Genomic DNA, 27,508 nt, shown 5'->3' with positions numbered 1-27,508 from the left:
GATGGCTGATTTACAGGGAATCTGTCTCCAGAGAAAAACGCTATTAACCTGCAGAACAGATATGTGGTTAAGGCCCCGTCTCACATAGCGAGATCGCTAGCGAGATCGCTGCTGAGTCACTAGTTTTGTGACGCAACAGCGACCTCCATAGCGATCTCGCTATGTGTGACACGTACCAGCGATCAGGCCCCTGCTGTGAGATCGCTGGTCGTGTCCGAATGGCCTGGACCTTTTTTTGGTCGTTGAGGCCCCGCTGACATCGCTGAATCGGTGTGTGTGACACCGATCCAGCGATGTCTTCACTGGTAACCAGGGTAAACATCGGGTTACTAAGCGCAGGGCCGCGCTTAGTAACCCGATGTTTACCCTGGTTACCAGCGTAAATGTAAAAAAAAACAAACAGTACATACTCGCCTTTCGGTGTCCAGGTCCCTCGCCGTCTGCTTCCTGCTCTCACTGACTGCCGGCCGTACAGTGAGAAGTGAGAGCGCAGCACCGCTGACGTCACCGCTGCGCTCTGCTCTCACTGTACGGCCGGATCTCAGTCAGAGCAGGAAGCAGATGGCAAGGGACCTGGACACCGAAAGGCGAGTATGTACTGTTTGTTTTTTTTGGTAACCAGGGTAAACATCGGGTTACTAAGCGCGGCCCTGCGCTTAGTAACCCGATGTTTACCCTGGTTACCCGGGTGCTGCAGGGGGACTTCGGCATCGTTGAAGACAGTTTCAACGATGCCGAAGTCGTTCCCCTGATCGTTGGTCGCTGGAGAGAGCTGTCTGTGTGACAGCTCCCCAGCGACCACACAGCGACTTACCAACGATCACGGCCAGGTCGTATCGCTGGTCGTGATCGTTGGTAAATCGTTTAGTGAGACGGGGCCTTTAATCTGCAGGTTAATAATGTTGTTAAACTGCGTTTAGCAGAATGTTGCTGGGAGAAAATTAACTTTTTTTCCCACGCAGCAGCGGTCGGTATTCAGTGATGCTATGGGTCTCAGAAAATGACGCCATTTTTTTTTTTTTTTTACAAACTTTGCATTTTTACACCACGTAATTAAAAAAGCTATACATGTTCCATATCTGCAAACTTGTAATGACCCTGAGAATCATAATGGCAGGTCAGTTTTATCATTTAGTGAACATGGTAAAAAAACAAACAAAAAACAATTGTGGAACTTTTTTTTGCAATTTCACAGCACTTAGAATGTTTTTCCCTTTCTCCAGTACACTATATGGTAAAACCAATGGTGTAGTTCAAAAGTACAACTTGTCCCACAAAAACAAGCACTCACACGGCCATATTGCTGAAAAAATAAAATCGTTATGGCTCTGGGAAGAAATGGAACAAAAAAAACAAAAATGCAAAAATGGAAAATCCCAAGGTGATGAAGCCGTTAAAAACAGAGGGACCCCTACTTCTTTTTTTATTTAATTTATTTAAAAAAGGCACTACTCCACTCCCCTACTTGCCTCTGCCTCCTGGTTCAAGATTATTATTTTTTATATTTTTTTATTCTATGTTATTTTAAGTATTTCTCAATCCACATTTTGTCCTGCTGTTACCACCATTTTACTTCGGTTTGCAGCTCCCTTGCCCTTATTACTACCATTATACAGTCATTTAATAACTCCAAAGTTTGGGTTCCCATTGACTTATATGTTGTTTGGGTTCGGGGTCAAGTTCTTGTATCTGAACCGAACTTTGGACTAAAGTTCGTCCGAACCCGATGAACCCGAACATCCAGGAGTCCGCTCATCCCTAATGCTTATCTGTTTTGGATCAATTACTAATATTCAGTCAGCATGGAAAAAACATATTGAGTTTGGTTTAAGTTGGTATACATGCAGCACATTGGCCATAAAGCATACAAAATCTACAAGAACATACACAATTTCCATGAATTCCCAGGGAAAAATGAAAGCATACCAAATAAATAAAATATAATATTTTATTGAAGAAAGTAATATTTTAAAAAACCATGACATCTATGCAAGATCAGGAAATCTCAATAAAAACAAGGCGGACACAGAGCCGTGACAATTTCGTATAGTTACCAATTCAACATCCTCCAGGGCAAAAGAGGGGTACACCTGCACTCTCAAGCCTCTTGGAATAATATTATGTTCAGCATAATTTTCTAAAGCAGTTTTATTCCACCATACTTTCAATTTTTTGTGCACTATATTTTTATACTGTATCATGAGGTCCCGATTTTCCAATATACCATCTTGTGCAGTAGAAGAGATTCCCTGTTTGAATAGATCCGTGGCCTTGGACCGCCAGGTGGTCTCCCTGGCTTTAAGGTCCATTTTACGTAACCAGGATAGTCTGTTTAAACAAACAGCAACATTAATATATATAACACATATCCTATATCAAAAGTAATAATGCTTCACAAAGACATAAACATACACAATTTCCATGAATTCCCAGGGAAAAATGAAAGCATACCAAATAAATAAAATATAATATTTTATTGAAGAAAGTAATATTTTAAAAAACCATGACATCTATGCAAGATCAGGAAATCTCAATAAAAACAAGGCGGACACAGAGCCGTGACAATTTCGTATAGTTACCAATTCAACATCCTCCAGGGCAAAAGAGGGGTACACCTGCACTTTAAAATATTACTTTCTTCAATAAAATATTATATTTTATTTATTTGGTATGCTTTCATTTTTCCCTGGGAATTCATGGAAATTGTGTATGTTTATGTCTTTGTGAAGCATTATTACTTTTGATATAGGATATGTGTTATATATAAAAATCTACAAGAAGTAAAATGAACATAAACCCTGCTGTAAATAGGTAAAAAGCAAAAGTGCATTTAAATAATACAGGGTTCTTAGTAATACTGTTTTTGAAAAATAGCATAAAAGCCATCCCACCGTCGGCAAGGTGACACTGGGTGGGATTGTCCTACATTGTCTGATATTAAAAACAGGTGTATAGACCTGTCTTTAGACATGTAGGAACATTGATGCCAGATGTCCATATCTGATTAGGAGCATGTAAAAAGATACTTTTTATACCTGCAAAGACATGGTCTTTGTCTGGAAAATGTTGCCCACATAGGTCATCGTTCATTGTCCCATATAGATGGCAGTCTAAAGGTGCCTGCTGCTCACTGCATCTGGTCCTCTTCTTTTTGTTTTCACACATGGCGTGTCTGGCCTCTTCGCTATAGGCCAGGACTCCTGGCTGCAAACATCATAATGTTGCATTTTTGTCATATTACAACGTGCACTGCTACCTTATAAATGGGGCAGAAGTCCTGGCCTATAGTGAAGCGGACAGATATGGCGCATGACGGCTGAAAAAAGACCGGACAACTGGCCGCAAGTAGTGAAGCAGCCAGAGAGGTGAAGTGTGAGGTGAGTATTTTTTATTATTATTATTATTATTATTATATCTTATATTTATTGTGCTCTGGGTCTAAACCTCAGAGCAGAATAGGGAGCGTGCAATTTTTGTCACATTTATGCTTAGATTATGTTAGAGTTGGTGCTCATGACCTGTGCTGAATTTGGTAATTGCCAGGTAAGTATTGCTTTTTTATTTTTTAACGTACCAAGCCACCATGACAATTTTCATTTTTCCCAGACAACCCCTTAAAGGGCAAAGTGGCTACATTTGCATAATCATTATGAAAATCTCTAAAGTTTCTGCTTTATTCAAAGTTCTCTCACATGTGTAAAAAAAATCCTGGTCTCCTAGGGTATCTCTGTGATATTAATTTTACAAGTGTTTTTAAGGAAATCCAATCCAAGAAAAGTAGCTAGCACACGCTGCTGTAAAATCACCAACGTTTATTGTTTTAATTTAAAATCCACATAGCAGAGCCTGAACGCATGCAGTTATTAACAGGGTGAGAACAGGCTGAGATCATAGACAACACGTAACAAGCCTTAGTTGTTGTGTATGATCTAACCCTGGATGTAACTGCATGCACTCAGGCTCCGTTATGTGGATTTTAAAGCAGTAAATGCTGGCTACTTTTCTTGGAAAGGATTTTCGTTGGCGAGCTCTTCCTGCCGTGCACTCATTGGGTGAATTGAATGGAATATTTTTGTGTTCTCTTTAAAGGGAATCTATTTGCTGATTCATGCAGCGCAAACCGCAGGCAGCGTGAATCAGAGCCTGATTGCATGATTGCCGCCAGACATATTTTCTCTGAAACGCTCCAGCATTTCAGAGAGAGTATAGTTAGAAGACCCTTTCTTAGCACCACTCCATCTGATTGACCTGTCTCTTGCCATTGTCAGGCTGAAGAACATTGGGCCCACCAAAATACAGGTGCTTCTCACAAAATTAGAATATCATCAAAAAGTTAATTTATTTCAGTTCTTCAATACAAAAAGTGAAACTCACATATTATATATATAGAGTCATTACAAACATAGATTTCAGTAAGCGAACATTTCAGATTTTAAAATAATTTTTTAAGCTGGTGTTATTGGTATTCTAATATACTGACTTTTGCATTTTGATTGGCAGTAAGCCATAATCATCAACATTAACAGAAATAAAGACTTGAAATAGATCACTCTATTTGTAATGACTATTTTTTGCATTGAAGAACTGAAATGAATTAACTTTTTGATGATATTCTAATTTTGTGAGAAGCACTTGTACTTGATTCTCAGAGTCCACCTTTCATGTGTACAAAACCAATGCGTTATCATTCAAGTGTTTTTTTGGATCTAGACTAATTTTTATCAGGCAGTGTATAAAGTGGAAAGCTACAAGGTACACAATGTTAGGATTTGGCGCTGCTTGCTGATTCGATCAGTTGTCACGTGATTGTTCAGATACTGTTGAAATCCAGATGGTGGAGCCAGCTTTGTCAGAGAATTTTCCGGTTCATTGGTGAGCCAGTCCAACCCTGTCTCTTGCTATTGGAAAGACTTGTTAGTCATCTCTCACATGGCTGGTTACACCTGGCTAGGAGCACGGTCAGACTATCTGCTCTCTAGCTAGAGTCCCTGGCCTTCTCTTCTAGTTATATTTTCTCTAAAACATTGTTTAAGAGAAACATATATACAGCTATAATCATGCTGCTAGGCTCTGATTCATGAATCAGGCAAAAGGTTTCCTTCAAATATTTAGCTTTTCCAGTAGTGTTTCTAACATTATGTAAACAGACATAAGTGTCAAGATATTACAATTGAATATGTGTCATTCAAATTGTTTTAAAGCATACAAAAACTGGAATTTTTAAAGAAAAAAAAATCAAAAATTAAGTTTAACAGATACCTGTAATTTGATTAATGCTGCTCAAACCATGGGTAGCATGAATCAGAGTCTAGCTGCGCAATTGCAGGCAGATTGTTTTTTTTTTTTAAAGATTTATATTTGCCTTAAAAGACCAGAGCATACAGAGTACCAAACAAGTGTAAAAGTTGATGAGATCTAAAAATTGACAAGAATTATACACAACTAAAAAATGAGTATTAGATTACCTGGGTATGAGAGAATAACTACTTAAGGGTAATGGGCCAAAACGAGAAAGGTCTTTATGGTGTGCAGATGTTGTTGCTTGTGCGCAATCCGGTATTTAAGAATAGAATTGTTTTACAGAAAAAGGTTTCAACAGAACGGAAAGTTCCTTAATAGTGGGGCGCCATCCCGGCTGGTAACAGACGCCCCTGTTGGTGTATGCCAAGTGGCCGCGTGCAGGCAGTATCAGCTAAAGAATGGCATACAGCCAGCAAGGTGCAGAAGGCTGCAGGACCTTGCGTGACGTCACGGTCATGTGAGACCTCATGTGACTGGCTACGGAGCACCCGAGGGACCACAATCCAACACGTTTTGGAATACACTGATTCCTTTTGTTAGGGATGGTCCGGTGGGCGTTATGGGCGCTTATATATCATATTGGAAGTTGATAATCCTGCATTATGTGTTAAAGGTGAATAGTTCAATTTCATTGTTTAAACCGTTGGGTATTAAAGTATTCATTTAAAAAATCCACCTACTTTCTTCACGAGACATTTGGTGGATAAAATTGCCTTTTCTCCATCTTTTTTTAACGATTTTGATTCCAGTGACTTTAATATCCTTAAGTGAACCCCCATAATACCTTAAAAAGTGTTGGGATAGAGGATGGCCCATGAATTTATTGCTAATGTTGCACAGATGTTCCCCAATCCTTATGCTCATTGGGCATGTGCTTCACCCTATATATAATTACCCACAGGGGCATGTTATGCCACATATTACCCCCTTTGTGGCACAAGTGATAAAATCTTTAATGCTGATTTCTGTCGATTGATTGACAATATTGAATTGTTTTTTGGTGTCTAATTTTTTGCATGGTAAGAATTTTCTACATGAAAAAAACAGAGGGAGGCTGTTAAGCCAGTGGTTTAGAGATCATAGGGGCTATCATTTTCCCCAAGTTGTTTTCCTTCCTATAGATAAATCTAGGACGTTCTGCTAATAGTCCTCCAATGACTTTGTCCTCCTTTAGAATACTCCAGTGCTTACATACAATCTTTTTAGAATTTTTCTGTTGGCGTTATACTGCGTTATGATAGGAACTTAGTCGTTTATTAAATGATTACTGTTTTTACTATTTTTTCTTTGTTCTCGAGGAAATTTTTCCACTAGCTGTCTTGTTTGTGTAAGTCGCTCATTATCATATCCTTTGTGGTGGAAACATTCAATTAAGGTGTCAGCTTCTATATCAAAATCCTTTGGTCTTGAGCAATTTCTGTGAGCTCTTATAAACTGGCTTTTGGGGACATTTATGAGCCAGCTCGGAAGATGACAATTGTCCAAAGAGATATAGTAGGTTTGTGGTACGCCTGAGTTTGAATTGTTTTTCATCAATAAAAATCTTTAGATCTAAGAAATTCATTTCTTTGGTGCTGGTGGTGGCTGTGAAATTTAAAAAATAGTGATTTTTATTTAATTCATTAATAAAATCTAACAATAAAATAGGACAACCAGACCAAATAAAAGCAATATCATCAATGAAACGCCACCATAGGACCAGGTTCGCCCGCAGTGTACCATCAACGTAAATGGTTTCTTCCCACCAACCCACATATAAATTAGCGTAACTGGGGGGAAACTTGGTCCCCATGGCGGTCCCCCACTGCTGGGAGTAGTAGTGCATCCTGAAGCGAAAATAGTTGTGGGTTAGTATAAATTAAATACAATCTAAAACAGAGACAATCTGGTCATTTGGTGTAGTGCCATTCTTGGACAAAAAATAATTCACTGCTTCTCAGCTTTTTTCATGTTGAAAAATCATGTATAAAGAAGTAATTTCAAGAGTTCCCATAATATAATGGTCCTCCCATTGGATAGGTTGTAAAATTTGTAAAATATGGGAGCTATCTTTCAAATGAGAAGGGAGTTCAGGACATAACTTAGGTGACAGTCTACAAATTTGGATAGGTTGGCTGTAAGGCTTCCTATTGCTGAAATTATAGGTCTCCTGGGTGGGTGGGTGGATTGGATCCTTATGGACCTTAGATAGGTAATAAAAATATGGGACTCTAGGATGGATGGTGTTAATAAAATCGAACTCATGCTTGTTTAAATAGCCTTTCTGAAGTCCCCCTTTTATTAGATGTTGCATATCTTTAAGATAGCTATCTGATGGATCCCCCACTTATACTTTATATGTGCGTGTTTGGTACTCTGTATTCTCTGGTCTTTTAGCGCAAATATAAATCTTTTATACATTGTTTTAAACTGGATAAAAAGGGTGGTATTGTCCAATTATTTGATGCAAAGTTTAGAGATTAAGTGCAGCCCCGAGTTGTTTTTTACATTTTGCACAGATTTTTTTTTTACTTTGAAATGTTGGATCGTTTGAGACCTCACCAGTCTGATACGGTCACCAGCTGCCTTCTCCTTGCTCCACTCCAGTTGATTGACAAGTCTATCCTTATGTAAACACGTGGGCAAGGCCTGTAAGTCAACTAGAGCAGGACAGGTAGGAGCCGGCTGGAGACTGCACCAGACTGGTCAGGACTTTAGCTATAGTCCTTGATTGGCTTTCCAAACTCCACTGCAGCTTTCAGAGTAAAACATACCTGGCAGCAATCACAGAGCCAGACTGCAATTCATGCTGCTTGTGGTTCTGGCAGCATATCTCCAATGGCAGGTTTCCTTTAATATATTTTTTTATTTACCCAGTTGGCTTTTAAAGCAAATGGAATCTTAAGAGCAATCTTAAGAGAGGTCCAGCAGAGCCTAAAGCTGCTTGAAGTGAATATTTTTGTTTTGGCAGTAACAATAGAATAAAAAAATTGGCAAGCCAAGAGATTCATAACATTTGTCTTTATTTGTAAATTGCCGGACTTCTTTTGGCCACTAAAGTCTTAAGACATGGCTGAATAGCTGGAATGATGATTCCTCGTGATACCATTTTAAACTTTTCGGGATTTGATTTGCAATGCTTTTTATGGTTTAATTTATTAATCTCTGGGTAAAATGCATAATTAATAAAGAAAATTATTAAAATCTTAAGGTGGTGTTTTATTTCTTTCAAATACAAATAGAAAGAACAATGTATATAAATGGCCACCTTTCAATGCAATCAAAGCCTGTGCATCAGCCAATTTTCATTGTAAGTTTCAATTAAAAGAAGTCTGATAGGTGGATTCCTGCATACATAGAAATAAAAATGTGTGGTCGATATGCCATAAATGTCCAAGATAGAAAGACACTTTAAATTCCTCCAAAGCTGAATTATGGATTTAGGTTTTGGCTGAGAAGACACAGTTTTATCCATTGCAAGTCCACATGTGAAGGCGTTGTGTTGACCTGCCAAAGCCACAAACATTTTTTTTTTTAAATAAAAAAAGTTATAATATGTAAGACAAGAAGAAAGATTGTTGCAAGAAACTCTGAAGATGATTTTATATGAATTTGATATTGAAACTCTACAAATTTTTATTCGCTATTGTGTGGAGCGTATCTTTGATGATACAAGAGGGTAATAAACCTTACATAATGCATATAAACTAATAACCCAGGTATCAATGTTGCTTTAGAATCCACAAATCTTAATGACAAAAATCATTTTATGCCAAGGGAGCAGATTCATCATTGCTTTTGCGCCATTTTTGCCTAGTTTTGTGTGTTTTGTGCATGTTTTATGTTTGCTCCATATTCATCTTCTCATTTCTGCGTATTTCAAAGTCACTTTTTTCGGTGTTCGACTGTATTTTTGTTTTAGTTCACCACTGTGGGCTGGATATACATCTTCCAGGTGTTTTGACCTGATTCACCATTTGTAACTTTTAAAAAATGTTCTACATTTTCTGCGCAAATGTTCTCCAGCTCCTCCGGAATGATAATACGTATGCCCAAACTTTTTGGTACAATTTTTGTGACATTTTGTAAACTATGCAACTTTTTGCTTTAAAAACATTCTAGAAAAAAATAAAAACCATTTATGACATTGTGGCAAAGCTCATCAACTGGGTGAGGAATTTTGAAGAATTTGTTGCAAAAAACCTTGACGAATACAAAAAGACCAAGAAGGAAAGTCACTTAAAGCACCACTCCAGTTTTTTCTTTTAATTCCATCGCTGGAGTGGTGCTTTAAATGTAATTCTCCTGCCCCCTATCTCAAAGTCAACTTCTGCCGCCTTCATCGTTGTCCAGCGTCTCTCCCCTTTTCTGTCAGTATGCGGCGAAAAATGACCTTCCGACAGCTCCAGTGTTTCATGGAGCGGTGCAGAGGTCACTTTTCAATTCGAGTCTATGAGAGCCTCGTCCTGGCCTCATTTTGGCTCTCATAGACTTGCATTGAGAGCTTGTAACGTAGCTTTTAACTTTTGGTCAGTCAAAACTTGCGCTCACAAGATGGTTTCGTGGGACCGGAGAGGAACCAAAAAACTGTTAGGATGCCAGAGGGTAAGTATATGACCGGGGACAGGAGGCTTACATTTAAAAGAATGCAAATGATGAATCAAGGCAAAAGTGTTTTGATTGTTGAACTTTTAATACATCTCCTAATTTTGTTAATTACAGAGATAAAATTAATTTTGTTTTGCATAAATAATTATGTTTTTTCTTTGTTCACAGAGCAGTGGACTTCCTGCTGTCATTGCAGTACTTGTCATCTTGCTTCTAATAGCACTTGCATTATTTTGGTGGTTTTGGCCTCTTTGCTGCAAAGTGGTAAGCTATCATTTTAAGAATAACTCTCTGTTCTATTGTCGTTGGATTCCTGATCATCTATACTTTCTGAAATTAAAGTCTAGAAACTAGAAAATAGGGAGACAATAAATAAAAATGGTCATCCATATGGTGTCCTGGCCACAAGTGATAAGCCAGATGTTTACAAATTCTCTAAAACCATTGTCTTTATGTTTTAGAAGGGGCAGCTTAAGTGGGAGGTATTACCTGGTCCATACACACTGAAATATTTTAGAAATGTACTTGGAATGAAATTGCTGGTTTGTAGTCCATTATAGTCCATCATCTGTTATATGTTAATCCGTTGTAAAAATATATATTTATTTATTTTAGATATAAAATGTTATTTCATTAAATCTGTAGTGTAATGTGTTTTGTCCTGCTGGCAGTTTCTACATTTCCACGGTGCTGTCTTGCCAGCTCCTGCTAACAGTTTTAATATTAGTAGCTTTTGTAATCTCTACTAGTGGATATGTATTTTTTGATGCACTGCGCTTGCATTTAGATATTCTAACTGTAGCCAGATTATCATGAATGCAGTTTTTAATTTGATATTGTTACTGGGCAAAGTGAATCAGCATCAAAGCAATCAACATTTTTTGCCTAAAAGCACTCTTAGAAACGCTGGTAATGCATAGGTAAGCTGACTTGTTTTGTTTGCCATCACTAAAAAAATGGAAACAGGGGAAACATTTTTATACAAACATCTGTATTTTAACATTATCTTCCTGTAATACTGAAACATGACCTTTTTTCCCTTTTAAAAGAATGAACTACAAATATTTGTCAAGTATTGAATCATTGTATTAAACATTCAACATTGTATTAAAACTGTGCAATGTGGTCCTCAAATAATTAATACATACAGTAGAGAAAAAAGCTGCACAAATTTTAGACATACTTAAAACTTACAAATCTATATACAAAATTAATTTAGAAATTAAGATGACACAAAGGCGTCAAATAAACCAGTTGAGAAGTTAGGTTAAAGCATGTTATAGAGGTTTGATCTTAGCAAACTCAGGATATTCTGATATTCTGTGTTGCTTCATAAATTAGGAAGGGGACATCTTGCTGCAGACCTTATAACGAGTGACTTCAGTACTTGTAATATGCAATCAGAGGCAGAATAACCATTTACATTGATTGACTCATGGGTGACATTTTCTCAGATGAAGATGATTCTCTTACCTTTTCTTCTCCATTTTGCCCAGATCACCTTGAAGACTTCTTTCAGCCATAACTATAGATGCAAAGTTTCCTGCCTAGATGTAAATGACTCCTCACACTTGCAATCAGGATTGCCAACTTTATATATTTTTTTCTGGACAAAATGTTTTTCTTCTCAAAAATTTGGACAGCTATCTTTTTTTATGAACACATTAAAAAACATAACAAATCATTAAGATTAATGTTCCTAAAACCCATAATTCCAATATGATAATATTACTTGCATTCACTGTGAACTGTATGTTTACAACAGATTTTTACCTTGCCTCTTCAAAAAATAATGTCTATTGTGCCCTGACAATTTTCACCTTTCTCTTATTACCATGCTGTCATCTAGTTACGTATTTTTAGCCAGGCCTCGCTACTGCGGACTGAAAAGGTGGCATGATGATGTGGTCCAACCCTCTGCTTGAAAGAGTAAAGGTTGGATGTTTGGGGCAGGAAGCCAAGGGATCTATTGCACCTGCCTGTACAGGATTAGTCAGACATATCTGTGTCTTATGGACTGGGTTGAAAGCCTTCTTCTCCCCAGTTACCTATTATAACAATCCATTCTGGATAACCATTGAGATGCCTCCCATGGAAATTACACTTGAAACTAGGATATATCATGAAGAAGTAACCATTTAGAAGTTTGTCACTGCTGATTCCCAAATCTTTATCGAGATAGGGGTGTTGGGAGACACCAGTTTTTTTTTGGCTAGGAACTGGTCCAAGCATTGAGACTCACATCTATCATATATTTATGGTATATTCTGTAGGTTTTAGGACACGCATCTATCATATATATTTATGGCATGTTCTGTGGGTATGCCATGAATGCCTAAGATGAGAATACCATTTAAAAACAAATCCTGAATAGCACATATCTATTAAAGAAAATGAATCCTGAAATACTGTTTTCTCACTATTTACCATAGCTTACGCCAAAGGCTTACATTCTTAAATTCATCTGCAGCTTATTTGTCAGCTGTTTATACTGAGGTAGGATCAGCAGTGGTCTCTTATTTTAATAAAATGACAAGAGCCTAATATGATGATAAATAAATACCATTTAACCTTTTCAGAACATCCACAATACATGTAAGGCCAATGATGGGTGTCTGTGTCTTTAGCCCCTTAACGACCAGATGTATTTTTGGTTTTGCATTTTCATTTTTTGCTACCCTTTTTCTCAGATCCATAACTTTTTTATTTTTCCATCAATATGGCCATGTGAGGGCTTGTTTTTTGCAGGACGAGTTGTACTTTTGAACAACACCATTGGTTTTACCATGTCACATACTAGAAAATGGGAAAAAATTCCAAGTGCAGTGAAATTGCAAAAAAAGTGCAATCCAACACTTGTTTTTTGTTTGGCTTTTTTACTAGGTTCGCTAAATGCCAAAACTGACCTGGTATTATGATTCTCCGGGTCATTATGAGTTCATAGACACCAAACTTGTCTAGGTTCTTTTTTATCTAAGTGGTGAAAAAAATTACAAAATTTGTAAAAAAATAACCCAAATTGTGCCATTTTCTGATACCTGTAGAGTCTCCATTTTTTCTGATCTTGGGTTGGAAGAGGGCTAATTTTTTGTGTGCTGAACTGACATTTTTGATTATACCATTTTGGTGCGGATACAATCTTTTGATCGCCCATTATTGCATTTTATTGCAATGTTGCGGGACCAAAAAAATATAATTCTGGAGTTTTGACTTTTTTTCTTGCTATGCCATTTAGTGATCAGGTTAATCTTTTTTTAATAGATAGATCGGGCGATTCTGAACTCGGCAATACCAAATATGTGTATGTTTGATTTTCTATAATTGTTATATTTTGAATGGCGCGAAAGGGGGGTGATTTAATTTTTTTTTTTTTTTTAGCTTTTTTATATTTTTTAAAACTTTTTTTTACTTTTGCCATGCTTCAATAGTCTCCATGGGAGACTAGAAGCTGCCATAACCCGATTGGCTTTGCTACATACAGACGATTATCAGGTCGCATATATGTAGCTAAATTACTCACTTGCTATGACCGCCAACCACCGAGGGATGCTCACAGCAAGCCGGCAGTAACAACCATAGAGGTATCCAGGAGACCTCTGGTTGTCATGCCAACCCATCGGTCACCCGCAATCACCTGACGGGGTCACTGGTGGGCGGATTTCTGGCGCAATTGCCGGAAGTGGAATTAATTTAATTTAATGAAAAACATTAAAAACATTTTATGTAGATTTTACTACTCAAAAATGATGTACCGTATTTTCCGGCGTATAAGACGACTGGGCGTATAAGACGACCCCCCAACTTTACCAGTTAAAATATAAAATCTTCTTAAAAGTCGGGGGTCTTCTTATACACCCTATGTCGTCTTATAGGGCCGGTGAATATGTGCCTTTTGGGGGGGAGGGAGTGATCCTGATGACGAGGGGGCATCTCACAGGAAAGTGAGTATCCCCCATTACCTTATCGTAGCGGTGCAGCGTGGGGGTCTCAGTGCTGGGAGTGGCGGCGGCGGCTGCTGTGCTCTGGTGCGGCGGCTGCTGTGCTCTGGTGCGGCGGCTCCTCTTCTGTGTGGGGCCTCTGTGCTGTGGGGTGGCGGTGGCGGCGGCATATCTTTATCCAGTTGGGGCTCCTCCGGCATCTCCTTAGCCCTGGAGGCACCGCCGCAACTCCATCGGTGCAATGCAGCGGCCATTTTCCCGGAGGCAGCTCAATAGGTGCGATGCGGTGGCCTCCGGGAAAATGGCCGCTGCTCAGATTCAGATCTCGTCCCGAAATCTCGGGACACGAGATCTGAATCTGAGCAGCGGCCATTTTCCCGGAGGCCACCACATTGCACCGATGGAGTTGCGGCGGGGCCTCCAGGGCTAAGGAGATGCCGGAGGAGCCCCAACTGGATAAAGATACGCCGCTGCCGCCGCCACCCCACAGCACAGAGGCCCCACACAGAAGAGGAGCCGCCGCACCAGAACACAGCCGCTCCCAGCACTGACACCCCCACGCTGCACCGCTAGGATAAGGTAATGGGGATTACTCACTTTCCTGTGAGACGCCCCCTCGTCATCAGGATCACTCCCCCTCCCCACCCACCATATACACCGGCGTACAAGACGATTCCCGGCGTATAAGACGACCCCCGACTTTTAAGAAGATTTTCGGGGGTTAAAAAGTCGTCTTATACGCCGGAAAATACGGTACTTACAAAAATGAAAGTTCTTAGTGCATAAATTGGACAATTCATGTATGCCCATCAACCTTGGCAAGGTGACCTTCCTTTGGTGGGTCCCTGTTGTACTGTACATGCCACTCTCGGGCTATCAACCTACAGTTAAGTGAAAAAACATGTCTCTCTTCTTTTCCTAGATAGATAGATAGATCTGAGATAGATAGATAGATAGCTAGATATGAGATAGATAGATAGATAGATAGATAGATCCGAGATAGATAGATAGATAGATAGATAGATAGATAGATATGGGATAGATAGATAGATAGATAGATAGATAGATAGATAGATAGATCCGAGATAGATAGATAGATAGATAGATAGATAGATAGATAGATAGATAGATATTGGATAGATAGATAGATAGATAGATAGATAGATAGATAGATAGATAGATAGATATTGGATAGATAGATATATAGATAGATAGATAGATAGATAGATATGAGATAGATACTTTATGCACCATTTTACCCCATTTGATTTTTTTTTCCCATTTTATATTTTTTTACTGCTAATATTTAGCTTCTATTCATTGTATTTACATTTAAATAGATTTTAAAAGAGTAATTATTTTAAGAGAGTATGTAATTAGTGTACCTAATTTGTTGATATGAAAAGTTAAAATAAAAAAAATATATAAACACATTAGCCACTGTTTTTAAATAAGGAAGCCAGTTTCTTGGAAATGCACATTATAAAATTGAATGAGTTTTCTTTACTTTATCTTTAATCACATTCTTTTTTTAAATGGAAAGTCTAAGCATAAATTTGTTTTTTTCTAGGTCATAAAAGATCCACCCCCACCTCCACCACCTGCTCCTGTTGAAGAGGTAATTGTGTAATGCTGTATATTGTTGCAGTGCCATTTCAGTTAAATTAATAGGCTGTTTGGAACTTAAAGGTGATATCAGCTACTGTATTAATGATGGCCTATCCTTGGGATACTATATCAATATAATAAATAATTAGGGATGCCTGTAGCTGAATGTTAATGCGGATTAGTCGATATTCCCATACCATCATCTTATGAATACAAAAAAACCACCAAGGAAGCACCCAGACCCATTAACTGATTTTCAAAAAATTGCTGTCATTTTCCTTTTATGTATAATTAGTAAAATAGCATACAGTATAATAGAAAAGGAGTTCAAGGAGTACACGATACATCGTCTGTGAGAAAACACTCACAAGCTACATGCACAAAAAAGAACACTATGGAGACATTGCTCTAGAAAATGTGTGGACACACCTGTTGCACTATTTCGAGGCAGACCCCTTTATCAAGCATGTCACTTCACTTTAGTACTGCTTATAAAGAAGTCATCTCGTAGCAACAATATACTTAATGTGAATAATATAAAAAAAACATTTTATAACAAGAAAAAAGCAACAGGAAAATTAAAAAATAAAGCAATATATACAGTACTTTGTAAATGTATTCAACTTTTACAAATTTTTGGAGTTCCTCCAAAGTGACCATGGGCGTTTTGGCTGCTTCTCCAATTAGTGCTCTCCTTTCTTGCCAATGTCAGTTTAGGTAGACAACCATGCCTTCATAGGTTTGCAGTTGTTGCATACTTCTTCCATTGTTGAATGATCAGTTGAACAGTGCTTCATGAGATGTTCAGAGCTTGAGCTGTTTTTTATAATCTAACCCTGCTTTATTTTTCTCCACAACTTTATCCCTGACCTTTATGGTGTGTTCCTTGGTTTTCATAATGCTGCTTGATCCCTAATGTTATGAAACAAATCTCTGATGCCTTCACAGAAAAGCTGTAGTTATATTGAGAAACTAGTCTTCATATGGAAATTGACCGATAAATAGAAAAGTTATGGCTCTTGGAAAAGAGAAAGAAAAAAGTGAAAGCAGAAACAAAAATCAGTCTAAATGTTCATTAAAGAGGTTGTCTAATGAAAGCAAGTTATTAACTGTCCATAGGATAGGTGATAACTAGCAGATCATGGGGGTTCAACCACTGGGACTCACATTGATCTGCAGAGAATTTTTACACCATTCATTCTCTCTGGGGCTGCTGGAAAGGTCAAGCACTACGTCCTTAAGTAATGAATGGAGCAATAATGAATATAGCAGTGGTAGAGAATGGGCACTGTCACTCTGTTGTGATAGGGATTAATATGCCCGGTTTGGGCGGTGTAGATCCCTTCGTTCAGATCGGTACCAATCATCAAATTATCACCTATCATTTGGGTAGGTGATATCTTGTTTTCAGCAGTAAACATCTTCAAATACCAATAAAACATTTACATGAAAACAGACTTATTGTGCACAGACAACTCAGTATACTTTTATTCTTGAAAATAAAATACTTTTTAAATATTTACAACAATGGAAATCTTTTTGAAATTTTGGTATGGTGCTAGATTTGTAACAGCAATTTATTAATACCTTCCATATTTTACTACTTAGGAGGCAGAAGAGCTTCCTAATAAGAAATGGCCTACAGTTGATGCTAGCTACTATGGTGGTCGTGGAGTTGGTGGCATTAAGAGAATGGAGGTTTGTAGTATTATGTACCACAATTTAACGTCAATGTATTTTTTGAGAGAGATTGTTATTATTATTGCACCGATTGATGCTGTTTAACCATTTGAATGCTGTTCTCAATTACTGAATCAATGATGCGATTGTGGGGTGCCGATGGGTTATCATGGCAGCTGGGGGGCATGCTGAAAGGATTCATTGCTGCCACCGAAGTACTGTGAAGCCCTTGGTCAGAGAATGGGCTTCATAGGGGAACCCAATTTTCTCAACTGACTGTTACTGCAGAGATCAGTGCTAGGTCACATCACTGCTGTTTAACCATTTAGTTGTTCATGTCAATCACTGACATCACAATGCATCATGACCTCTAAGGTCTGTTTGTGGCCAGAAGTCCTTTTTTAGTGTGAAGACACCAGGCCTCAGAGATCATGGCATGACATAACATTGTGAAATCAGAATGCATTATGACTAGTGTTGAGCATTCCGATACTGCAAGTATCGGGTATCGGCCGATACTTGCTGTATCGGAATTCCGATACCGAGATCCGATATTTTTGTGATATCGGGTATCGGTATCGAAACAACATTAATGTAAAAATGTGTAAAAGAGAGAATTAAAATAAAAAATATTGCTATACTCACCTCTCCGACGCAGCCTGCACCTTACCGAGGGAAGCGGCAGCGTTCTTTGTTTAAAATTCGCGCTTTTCTTTCCTTTACGTGAGTCCCGGCTTGTGATTGGTTGCGTGCCGCCCATGTGACCGGGACGCAACCAATCACAGCAAGCCGTGACGTAATTTCAGGTCCTTCAGGATTTTAAAATTACGTTCCGGCGTTGTGATTGGTTGCGTCGCAGTCACATGGGCGACGCAACCAATCACAGCAAGCCGTGACGTAATTTCAGGTCCTTAAGGATTTTAAAATTACGTCCCGGCTTTGTGATTGGTTGCGTCGCAGTCACATGGGAGACGCAACCAATCACAAGCCGTGACGTCACGGGAGGCTGGACACGCGCGCATTTTAAAATGGGCGCGTGTCCAGCCTCCCGTGACGTCCCGGCTTGTGATTGGTTGCGCCGCGATCAACCAATCACAAGCCAGGAGGCTGGACACGCGCGCATTTTAAAATTTTAAAATGCGCGCGTGTCCAGCCTCCCGGCTTGTGATTGGTTGACCGCGGCGCAACCAATCACAAGCCGGGACGTCACGGGAGGCTGGACACGCGCCCATTTTAAAAAGCGCGCGTGTCCAGCCTCCCGTGACGTCACGGCTTGTGATTGGTTAATGGCGGCCATGTTGCCGGGACGCGGACCAATCACAGCAAGCCGTGACGTAATTTCGTCACGGCTTGCTGTGATTGGTCCGCGTCCCGGCAACATGGCGCCGTGACCAATCATAAGCTGGGACGTCACTGGAGGCTGGACACGCGCGCTTTTTAAAATGGGCGCGTGTCCAGCCTCCCGTGACGTCCCGGCTTGTGATTGGTTAATGGCGGCCATGTTGCCGGGACGCGGACCAATCACAGCAAGCCGTGACGTAATTTCGTCACGGCTTGCTGTGGTTGGTCCACGTCCCGGCAACATGGCCGCCCTGACCAATCACAAGCCGGGACTTCACGTAACCAAGTAAAAGCGCGAATTTTAAACAAACAACGCTGCCGGTTCCCTCGCTGAGGTCCAGGCTGCGTCGGAGGGTGAGTATAGCGATATTTTTTATTTTAATTCTTTCTTTTACACATTTATATGGATCCCAGGGCCTGAAGGAGAGTTTCCTCTCCTTCAGACCCTGGGAACCATCAGGAATACCGTCCGATACTTGAGTCCCATTGACTTGTATTGGTATCGGGTATCGGTATCGGATTGGATCCGATACTTTGCCGGTATCGGCCGATACTTTCCGATACCGATACTTTCAAGTATCGGACGGTATCGCTCAACACTAATTATGACCTCCAAGGCCTGGTTTTGGTGGGAAGTCTTGTTCTAGAGTTAGCCTCAGCGTGTATATGCATAAAGAAGAGGTCCTGACAGTGGCGTGCAGCGGGAACCAGAGACAGCAGAGGTGCTGGTACAGGTGAGAAGTGAGGTGAGTAATAAAGCTTTTTTATTCTTTACATGTTACTTTTATTATGCTCTGGAGTCTAGAGAGAACCTAGGGAATAATAGGCTATATTCAATTCGCATGAGAATAATTCTGAAGCAAATCAGATTTCCCTGTATATCTCTCCTTCCTGTCCCCCCTTTAATACAGCCACATCCTGCAGTATATTGCTCCTCTTAGTTACCAGCACACAGGCACACTGCTAATTCTTGGTATAAGCTGTGTGTGTGTATATATATATATATATATATATATATATATGAAGCTGAGTGTATGTATGTGTGTGTATGTATCAAGCCACATCCACTCGACATAGCCCGGCCCACTCCGCATAGCCACGCACAAAGCCCTGTCCACGAGGCCCACTTTGTTAGCACACATGGGTGGAGACACATTTACCTTGAAAGCCACACTGCAAAACTCACCTGCTGCGATGTCCCAGCCGCTGCGAGCTACAATCAGGGCCGTCGCCTTCAGAGTATCAGTGCGTGGCAGGCACAGGCCACATCTAGCTCTATTGTGTATGAAAAGCCTGTGAGGTATGATGTCAAGGAAAAGGGAGGAGCCTCATAGATTACACCGTTGTGCTCATAACAGGAAGGTGCTGTGCACGTGTGAGGGGAAGAGAGAAGTGAGGTGAAAAAAATGAGATATATGAGGGGGAAAATGAGAGGCGTGATGGGAAAATGAGAGAAGTGAGGTGCTGCTGCAGTATGAGGCTGTGTATAGAGAAGAGTAAGGCACTGCAGGTGGAGGCTATGTATAAGCCCACATTCACACGTCCAGTATTTGGTCAGTATTTTACCTCAGTTTTTGTAAGCCAAAACCATGAGTGGGAGAAAAATATGGAAGTGGTGACTAGTGTTGAGCATTCCGATACCGCAAGTATCGGGTATCGGCCGATACTTGCGGGTATCGGAATTCCGATACCGAGATCCGATACTTTTGTGGTATCGGGTATCGGTATTGAAACAACATTAATGTGTAAAAGAAAGAATTAAAATAAAAAATATTGCTATACTCACCTCTCCGACGCAGCCTGGACCTCACCGAGGGAACCGGCAGCGTTCTTTTCTTAAAATGAGCGCTTTCCTTCCTTCCGTGACGTCACGGCTTCTGATTGGTCGCGTTCCGCCCATGTGGCCGCGACGCGACCAATCACAGCAAGCCGTGACGTAATTTTCAGGTCCTTCTAGGCATTCAGTATTTTAAAATTACGTTCCGGCGTTGTGATTGGTCGCGTCGCGGTCACATGGGCGACGCGACCAATCACAAGCCGTGACGTCACGGGAGGCAGGAGACGCGCGCATTTTAAAATGCGCGCGTGTCCAGCCTCCCGTGACGTCACGGCTTGTGATTGGTCGCGTCGCCCATGTGACCGCGATGCGACCAATCACAACGCCGGAACGTAATTTTAAAATCCTGAAGGACCTGAAATTACGTCACGGCTTGCTGTGATTGGTCGCGTCGCGGCCACATGGGCAGCGCGCGACCAATCACAAGCCGGGACTTCACGTAAGGAAGTTAAAGCGCGAATTTTAAGCAAACAACGCTGCCGGTTCCCTCGGTAAGGTGCAGGCTGCGTCGGAGAGGTGAGTATAGCAATATTTTTTATTTTAATTCTTTATTTTACACATTAATATGGTTCCCAGGGCCTGAAGGAGAGTTTCCTCTCCTTCAGACCCTGGGAACCATCAGGAATACCGTCCGATACATGAGTCCCATTGACTTGTATTGGTATCGGGTATCGGTATCGGATTAGATCCGATACTTTGCCGGTATCGGCTGATACTTTCCGATACCGATACTTTCAAGTATCGGACGGTATCGCTCAACACTAGTGGTGACGTGTTTCTAATATACTTTTCTTCTGATTGTTTTACTCCAAGTTTTAGGTTACAAATACTGAGGTAAAAATACTGAACAAATGACGTGTGAACGATGTCTAAAGGAGAAAAGTGTGGTGCTGCAGAAGAAGTAGGCTGTGCATACGATACGCTTTACTGCAATTAGTGCAATTTCTCTTGGGATCAAGTGTTTCCAATTGTATATGGAAGAGGAGTGTGAGGTGCTGCTGGAGGAGGTGACTATAAAGGAGAAAAACTGTGCTGCATACAAATTCTGTGTATAAAGGGGGAGCGTGAGGTGTAGGAGGAGGTTGTGTACAAAGGAGTATGAGGTGCAGGAGGAATAATGCCCCTTAACTGCCGCCATTAAAAGTCATATCAGCAGTCATTAAGGGGTTAATATTGTGTTAAAAAAAATCTTTTGCTTCTGCAAAATAGTGCCGATTGTGTTCCGTGTACCAGTTCGGGAGCGTTGCTATGTTCAACTGTGACAATTGTTTTTTCTTTTGCATGTTCCCACACTGGTCCTCGGAACACAGTGGGCTGCGCATGTGCAGATTGAGAGCATTGCTTGCAGATAGATGCTATTGCACATGTCCCAGCACTGTTTTGTTATAGCAACGCCGGGCTCTTCAGCTAGTTTACTATAATAAAGGAGGCTCCACTGCTTTTTTTGAGATCCTTCGCAGTAGAAATTCCTTTCTAAACATAGCACAGCTTTGCTAGCAGAAAGCCAGATGAGAGCAATACTGCAGACTGCAAGATTGACGAGGAACTACAGGATAGTTCCAATGGCAACTAAAGGGTAAAAGGAGGCTGCAGAGGCTTCTTGGAAGTTGATATGAGAAAAATGGAGCTGAAATAGAAATGGGTTATTTTGGCAAAAATGAATAAATATATGTATACATTATTATAAGACCATTTTGTGCTTTTGTGAAAACTCCTCAAATCCTTTATGAACAAGTAGTTTACAGTAGGCTGTTTTCTTAATGACAACTTAATCAGTAGTCTATTTCTTTGGACTGTTCCATTCCTTATGTTGTTTGGGTTGAGGTCTTTAATTGTCATGTGACACTTTATTTTATTTTGTCTAGCGTTTAATTTTGATAATCTTCAGTAAAGCTATCTACTATATAATTGTCTAAGGGTCACTTCCATCTGTCCTTCTGTCTGTCACGGATATTCATTGGTCGCAGCCTCTGTCTGTCATGGAAATCCAAGTCGCTGATTGGTCGCGGCAAAACAGCCATGACCAATCAGCGACAAGCACAGTCCGGCAGCAAAATTGCCGCTCCTTCCTTCCCGAAGTCAGTGCCCGCTCCATAATCCCCTCCAGTCAGCCCTCACATAGGGTTAATGCCAGCGGAAATGGATCGCGTTATGTCGTGGTGTAACGCACTCCGTTACCACTGCTATTAACCCTGTGTGGCCAACTTGCATAGGCAGCATCAATAGTAAAAAGATCTAATGTTAGAAATAATAATAATAAAAAAAAAGTTATTCTCACCTTCCGATGGACACTGTCCTCGGCAGTGCAAGTGGCAGGTTCCGGTGCCAAGGATGCTATGCGAGAAGGACCTGCCATGACGTCACGGTCATGTGACCACGACGTCATCACAGGTCCTGCGCTCATACCAACCCTGGGACCGGAAGCTGCTGCGTGCACCGCACACAGGTGCCAGGACTTCAAGGGGCCTTCGGAAGGTGAGTATATGTTTATTATTTATTTTAAGTCTTTTTTATCCACGCATATAGTGGCCATATTGCTATATACTACGTGGGCTGTGTTACATACTCCGTGGGCTCTGTTATATACTACATCTCTGTTCTATATACTATGTAGCTGGGCAATATACAACGTGACTGTGCAATATACAATGTGACTGTCCAATATACTACGTGGCTGTGCAATATACTACATGCTCTGTGTTATATACTATGTAGCTGTGCAATATACTATGTGGCTGTGTCGGTTCTGTTATATACTACGTCGACTGTGCAATATACTGCGTAGCTATGCAATATACTACGTGCCTCTACAATATACTATGTTGCGATGTTATATACTATGTGGCTCTGCTATATACTATGTCGCTGACCAATATACTACATAGCTGTGCAATACACTACGTAGCTGTGCAATACACTACGTTACTGTGTTATATACTACGTGGCTGTGCAATTTACGTGCCTGTGCAATATACTACGTTGCTCTACAATATACTATGTGGCTATGTTATATACTACGTGGCTCTGCTATATACTACGTGGCTATGTTATATACTACGTGGCTCTGCTATATACTACGTGGCTGACCAATATACTACATACCTGTGCAATACACTACGTGGCTGTGTTATATACTATGTAACTCTGCTGTATACTACGTACCAGGGTGGATTTGATTTAAATCTAACTGATTTAAATCACGATTTAAATCACGATTTAAATCACTAGTCAGTAAGGCTTGATTTAAATCAGTGATTTAAATCAAAGTTTCTACCTAAACTAGTTCTTGCTACTTTAACATGTAAGTAGATGAAGATTTTTAGAATCACTTTTTATATTACTTTTTTCTCCCCAGTTTAATGGGTTAATCATTCATATTTGGACACCACTGTTCTGTTGTACTTAGGAAGGAGAAAAATAATCCTGACCTTAATATCAATTTAAATAGATTTATTCAACTGAAACAATAACAACATTACAGCATAAGTTATTTGCTTAAACAAACATCCATGTTTGTTAACTAATTTGGCTAAACAAAATATATATATATTTTAAGAAACTTAGACTGTCAGCCCAGCCGACACATGAAAAACTTAAATACTACTGTCCCTGCTGTCCTCTGTAGCTCACTTGTCGTCATCTTCATCATCATCTTCTTCTTTGTTCCTATTCATAATCTGGAAAAGAAAAACAAGCGTTCCTGCTTTATTGGGTCCCAACCGATTTCTCAATTTAGAATGAATGAGTCCAAAGGAAGAGAATATTCTTTCAACGCCTGCAGAAGAAGCTACTGCTGTTAAAAGTGAAATCATTACTTGAACAGTCTCTAAATCCAAGCACTTAAGTGACTTCCACCAGTTTACTGGTGTGACCTTCCTTAAAATATCTTCAGCAAACATATATTTCTTGAATGGTTCCCCCTTAGCTCTGAAGTTTATTATAGTTGGCATTAAAGATGGATGATTGCTGGATACCCATGTCATAGCTAACTCCTCTTCCTCAGCACTTAGGTTTTGACCCTGATATTGGATATTGACAATATTTGCCAAAAAATGAGCTGGAGTCAGTGCTTGTCCCATTCGTTTGTTTACTGCTTGTAATTTAATTCTGTCCATGTGTAGTTCTGTTTTTAATTGTTCACTCAGTTCCTATCAAATTTCAACAGCATCCGCAATAAAACAGCTATTTTCTGTATTTTGTTTAAAGCTTGAGAGATGGGTTTCAGGAAGCTCAGCATATGTTCAACATTTCTCTTAAGCCCAATGTTGAGGATTTTGGCCATGACAGTGCCATCTATTTTATCTCGATTTTCTTCACAAAGTGTCATCAGAATAGGCCAGTTTTTTATATACTGCTCAAAACAGTCCACCACAGAGTTCCATCTAACATCTTGTGGGAGCGTTAGCTTGGTTCCACCCATCCTTTTCAGAGCTGCTGCAGCAAAATGATTATTACAGAAGTATTTAGCAATTTCAACAACATTAGCCTTTATTTCTGGAACACTTAAGTCTTTGGCTAAGAGGTGCAGCAAATGAGCACTGCAACCATATGTTATTAGCAGCTTTGTATTCCCTCCCTGCTCTTCTAAATCTCTTCTCATCTTGGATACGTTTGCAGCATTGTCAGTGACCAAACTGCGTACTAGACATTTGAATTTTTGTTCACATGTCGTTATAGCTTTTACTGCCACTTCTTGTAAGTATTCTGCTGTGTGTGCATTTCCTGACGTATCAGTTGTTTGTGCAAGGAAGACTACCTTCTTCTGTTGTTATACAAGCACATACAATAGGATCATTGTGGACATTACTCCACCCATCAATACTTAGGTTAACAATTTTACCCTCCAGAGCTGTTGCACATTGCTCCGTTTCTCTGTCATACACTTAATCCAGCAGTTTCCCTGCAACATCAGCTCTGCTGGGTGGACTGTATCCTGGTCTCAGTGACTGAACCATATTAATGAAATGTGGGTTCTCAGTCAGACGGAAAGAAGAGTTCGTTGCATAAATAAACTGGGCAATTTTTTCATCAATCAACTCTTTTTCTAATCTGCTAGTTCTTATCACAAACCTATCTATGGTGGTTCCAGGAGGTAAAGGTTTTTTCTTCCTTTTGGGTGATGGTGATATGTGGCTGTGGGTGTCTGATGATGATGCTGCTGCTAATGAAGCACTATCCTGGATGGATAACTCTGAAACTGTAGAACAGGATGATGGTGATCTTGGAGGTGGATAGTTTCCAGAATCCATGAATTCCCCTAAACAAAAAAAGTCAATGCTGTTATTTTATTGTTTATACAATTTCTGCTTATTGTACACAACACATCACTGCCCCTGCCCCAAAAGGAATATTTGTTTTTCTTCATAACTGTACCAAATGACAGTAACATGCAGTAATAATAAGAAATATAATTTTTCTCACACATGACAGTTCAGTCTTTAGAAATAGGATTCAATAAAAATGTTTACCAACCTGAAGATCCTGCCTGTTCAGAAGTGTTTCTTTGGTCATCTTCATCACCGCACTTCTCATGATGTTGCCTCATTCGCGCCACCAGGCCTTGCATCTCTTTGTTGCATCGTTTGCATTTTGCCTGCATGTCTGCCTTACCGATAGGCGAAGGAGCTTCATTAAAATATTCCCAAACTGGGTCTCTTTTACGGCCTGCTGCCATTATAAGGAAAGAATGTAATAAACCTCAGATCGTACACACAAACAGATCCAGACTTGTCTGTCTGTGGCTATGCTGCAGTATTGTGCTCAAAGTTTCACTTTCATTTTCTTGTCTGCTTGCCCTTCCTCCTCCTCACACTTAGATTCACATTCTTCTTGTGTTGTGCAGATCTATTCCACTCCAAACAATCAGAAACATATTGTCTAACTTCTTGGACTTGGCACTGAAGGGGTTGATTCTGTATTCATAGGTTTGTAGAACAATAGGATTAAGGTCTTTTTCTCAACTCTGTTCATGTTGTAACATTTTTGCCGTGAAGAAGAGGCTGGGACCTCTGCGGAGTCAAATTCAGTTTTGAGAACTGCGTAAGTAAAGCGAGCGTCTGTGATAATATAGGAGAGAAACTGCCCACTAATCCTACAGAAACCTCTGGAAGAGCATGGCATTGTGAATGTTACACATATACAGCCTTTATTCTACTGAGTTAAACAACTCAGCTTTATCTCATGATGGAAGAACCTTTGGATGGTAAAATATCTTCCTCAAAAAGCAGTTTATTGAAAAAATCTGATTTAAATAAAGAAAAATCCGATTTAAATCAAAAAAATCAGATTTTTTTTTTTTTTTTAAACATTGATTTTTATCCACCCTGCTACGTACGCTGTGTTACATACTACGTAGCTCTGTTATATACTATGTAGCTATGTTATACACTACGTCGGTTGTGGTATATACTACGTCACTGTGCAATATAGTACGTAGCCTGTACTATATACTACCTACATATTCTAGAATACCCGATACGTTAGAATCGGGCCACCATCTAGTATATATATATATATATATATATATATATATATATATATATATATATATATATATATATATATATAAAAGGAAGCAGTTCCTGAAATAAAATAATTCATAAGCAAGTAAAACAGAACAGATCAGAAAGAATTGGATCATCCAAACTTAAAAAAGGGGTTTATGAAAGCTTGGTGCCTGGTATCATTTGTAGCTTATTGTATTGAAAGTTGGTATCAAATAATAATGATGCATTTTCCTCTGACTTTATTCAAGTACTGTTTATAGATTTTTCATCACTAAGACACTGTTATGCAACCCTCTAAATTAGCACAGTTCTCCTTTAAGTAACCTCCATACTTGAAATGTTTTAGAATATTAGAAAGCTGTGGAACAGGCACTAATTACATCATTTCCTCATAATTAAACAGCTACATAAGAATGGGTCTCTGTAAATTCCATTTGATCTCAACATCACATGAGAATATAGTACACTGGGTCTCTTCAGCTTATGTGAGGAGCTTTGTATGGGGGTTATGGAGAAAAATACAGTTGCAACTGTATTTTATAAAGTGTAAAACTATAGAAATAAAAGACTTTTATTGTATAATAAAGCTAAAAAGTAATAAGATCAAACTGTGGTCACTCCAAAAGTAGTTAACTAATGGACATGACTACGGCAGCGATTCGGCATTGGTTGGCATGGATTTGGCACTATAATATAATTTTCTTGTATTT

General features: G+C 39.6%; 1 protein-coding gene across 1 annotated transcript in view; it reads left to right on the top strand.

The window, feature by feature from the left end:
* Positions 1-27,508, top strand: part of ANTXR2 (ANTXR cell adhesion molecule 2) — a 280,690-nt gene that overhangs the window by 144,308 nt on the left and 108,874 nt on the right. Inside the window, exons 13-15 of the mRNA XM_077274548.1 lie at positions 10,057-10,152; positions 15,397-15,444; positions 17,043-17,132. Of these exons, the coding sequence (XP_077130663.1) occupies positions 10,057-10,152; positions 15,397-15,444; positions 17,043-17,132 (234 nt within the window). The remainder of the gene's footprint in view (positions 1-10,056; positions 10,153-15,396; positions 15,445-17,042; positions 17,133-27,508) is intronic.

The sequence above is a fragment of the Ranitomeya variabilis genome, chromosome 1, assembly GCF_051348905.1.
Source record: "Ranitomeya variabilis isolate aRanVar5 chromosome 1, aRanVar5.hap1, whole genome shotgun sequence".
Classification (NCBI taxonomy): Eukaryota; Metazoa; Chordata; class Amphibia; order Anura; family Dendrobatidae; genus Ranitomeya; species Ranitomeya variabilis.
This window is presented reverse-complemented; position numbering and strand designations above follow the sequence as displayed.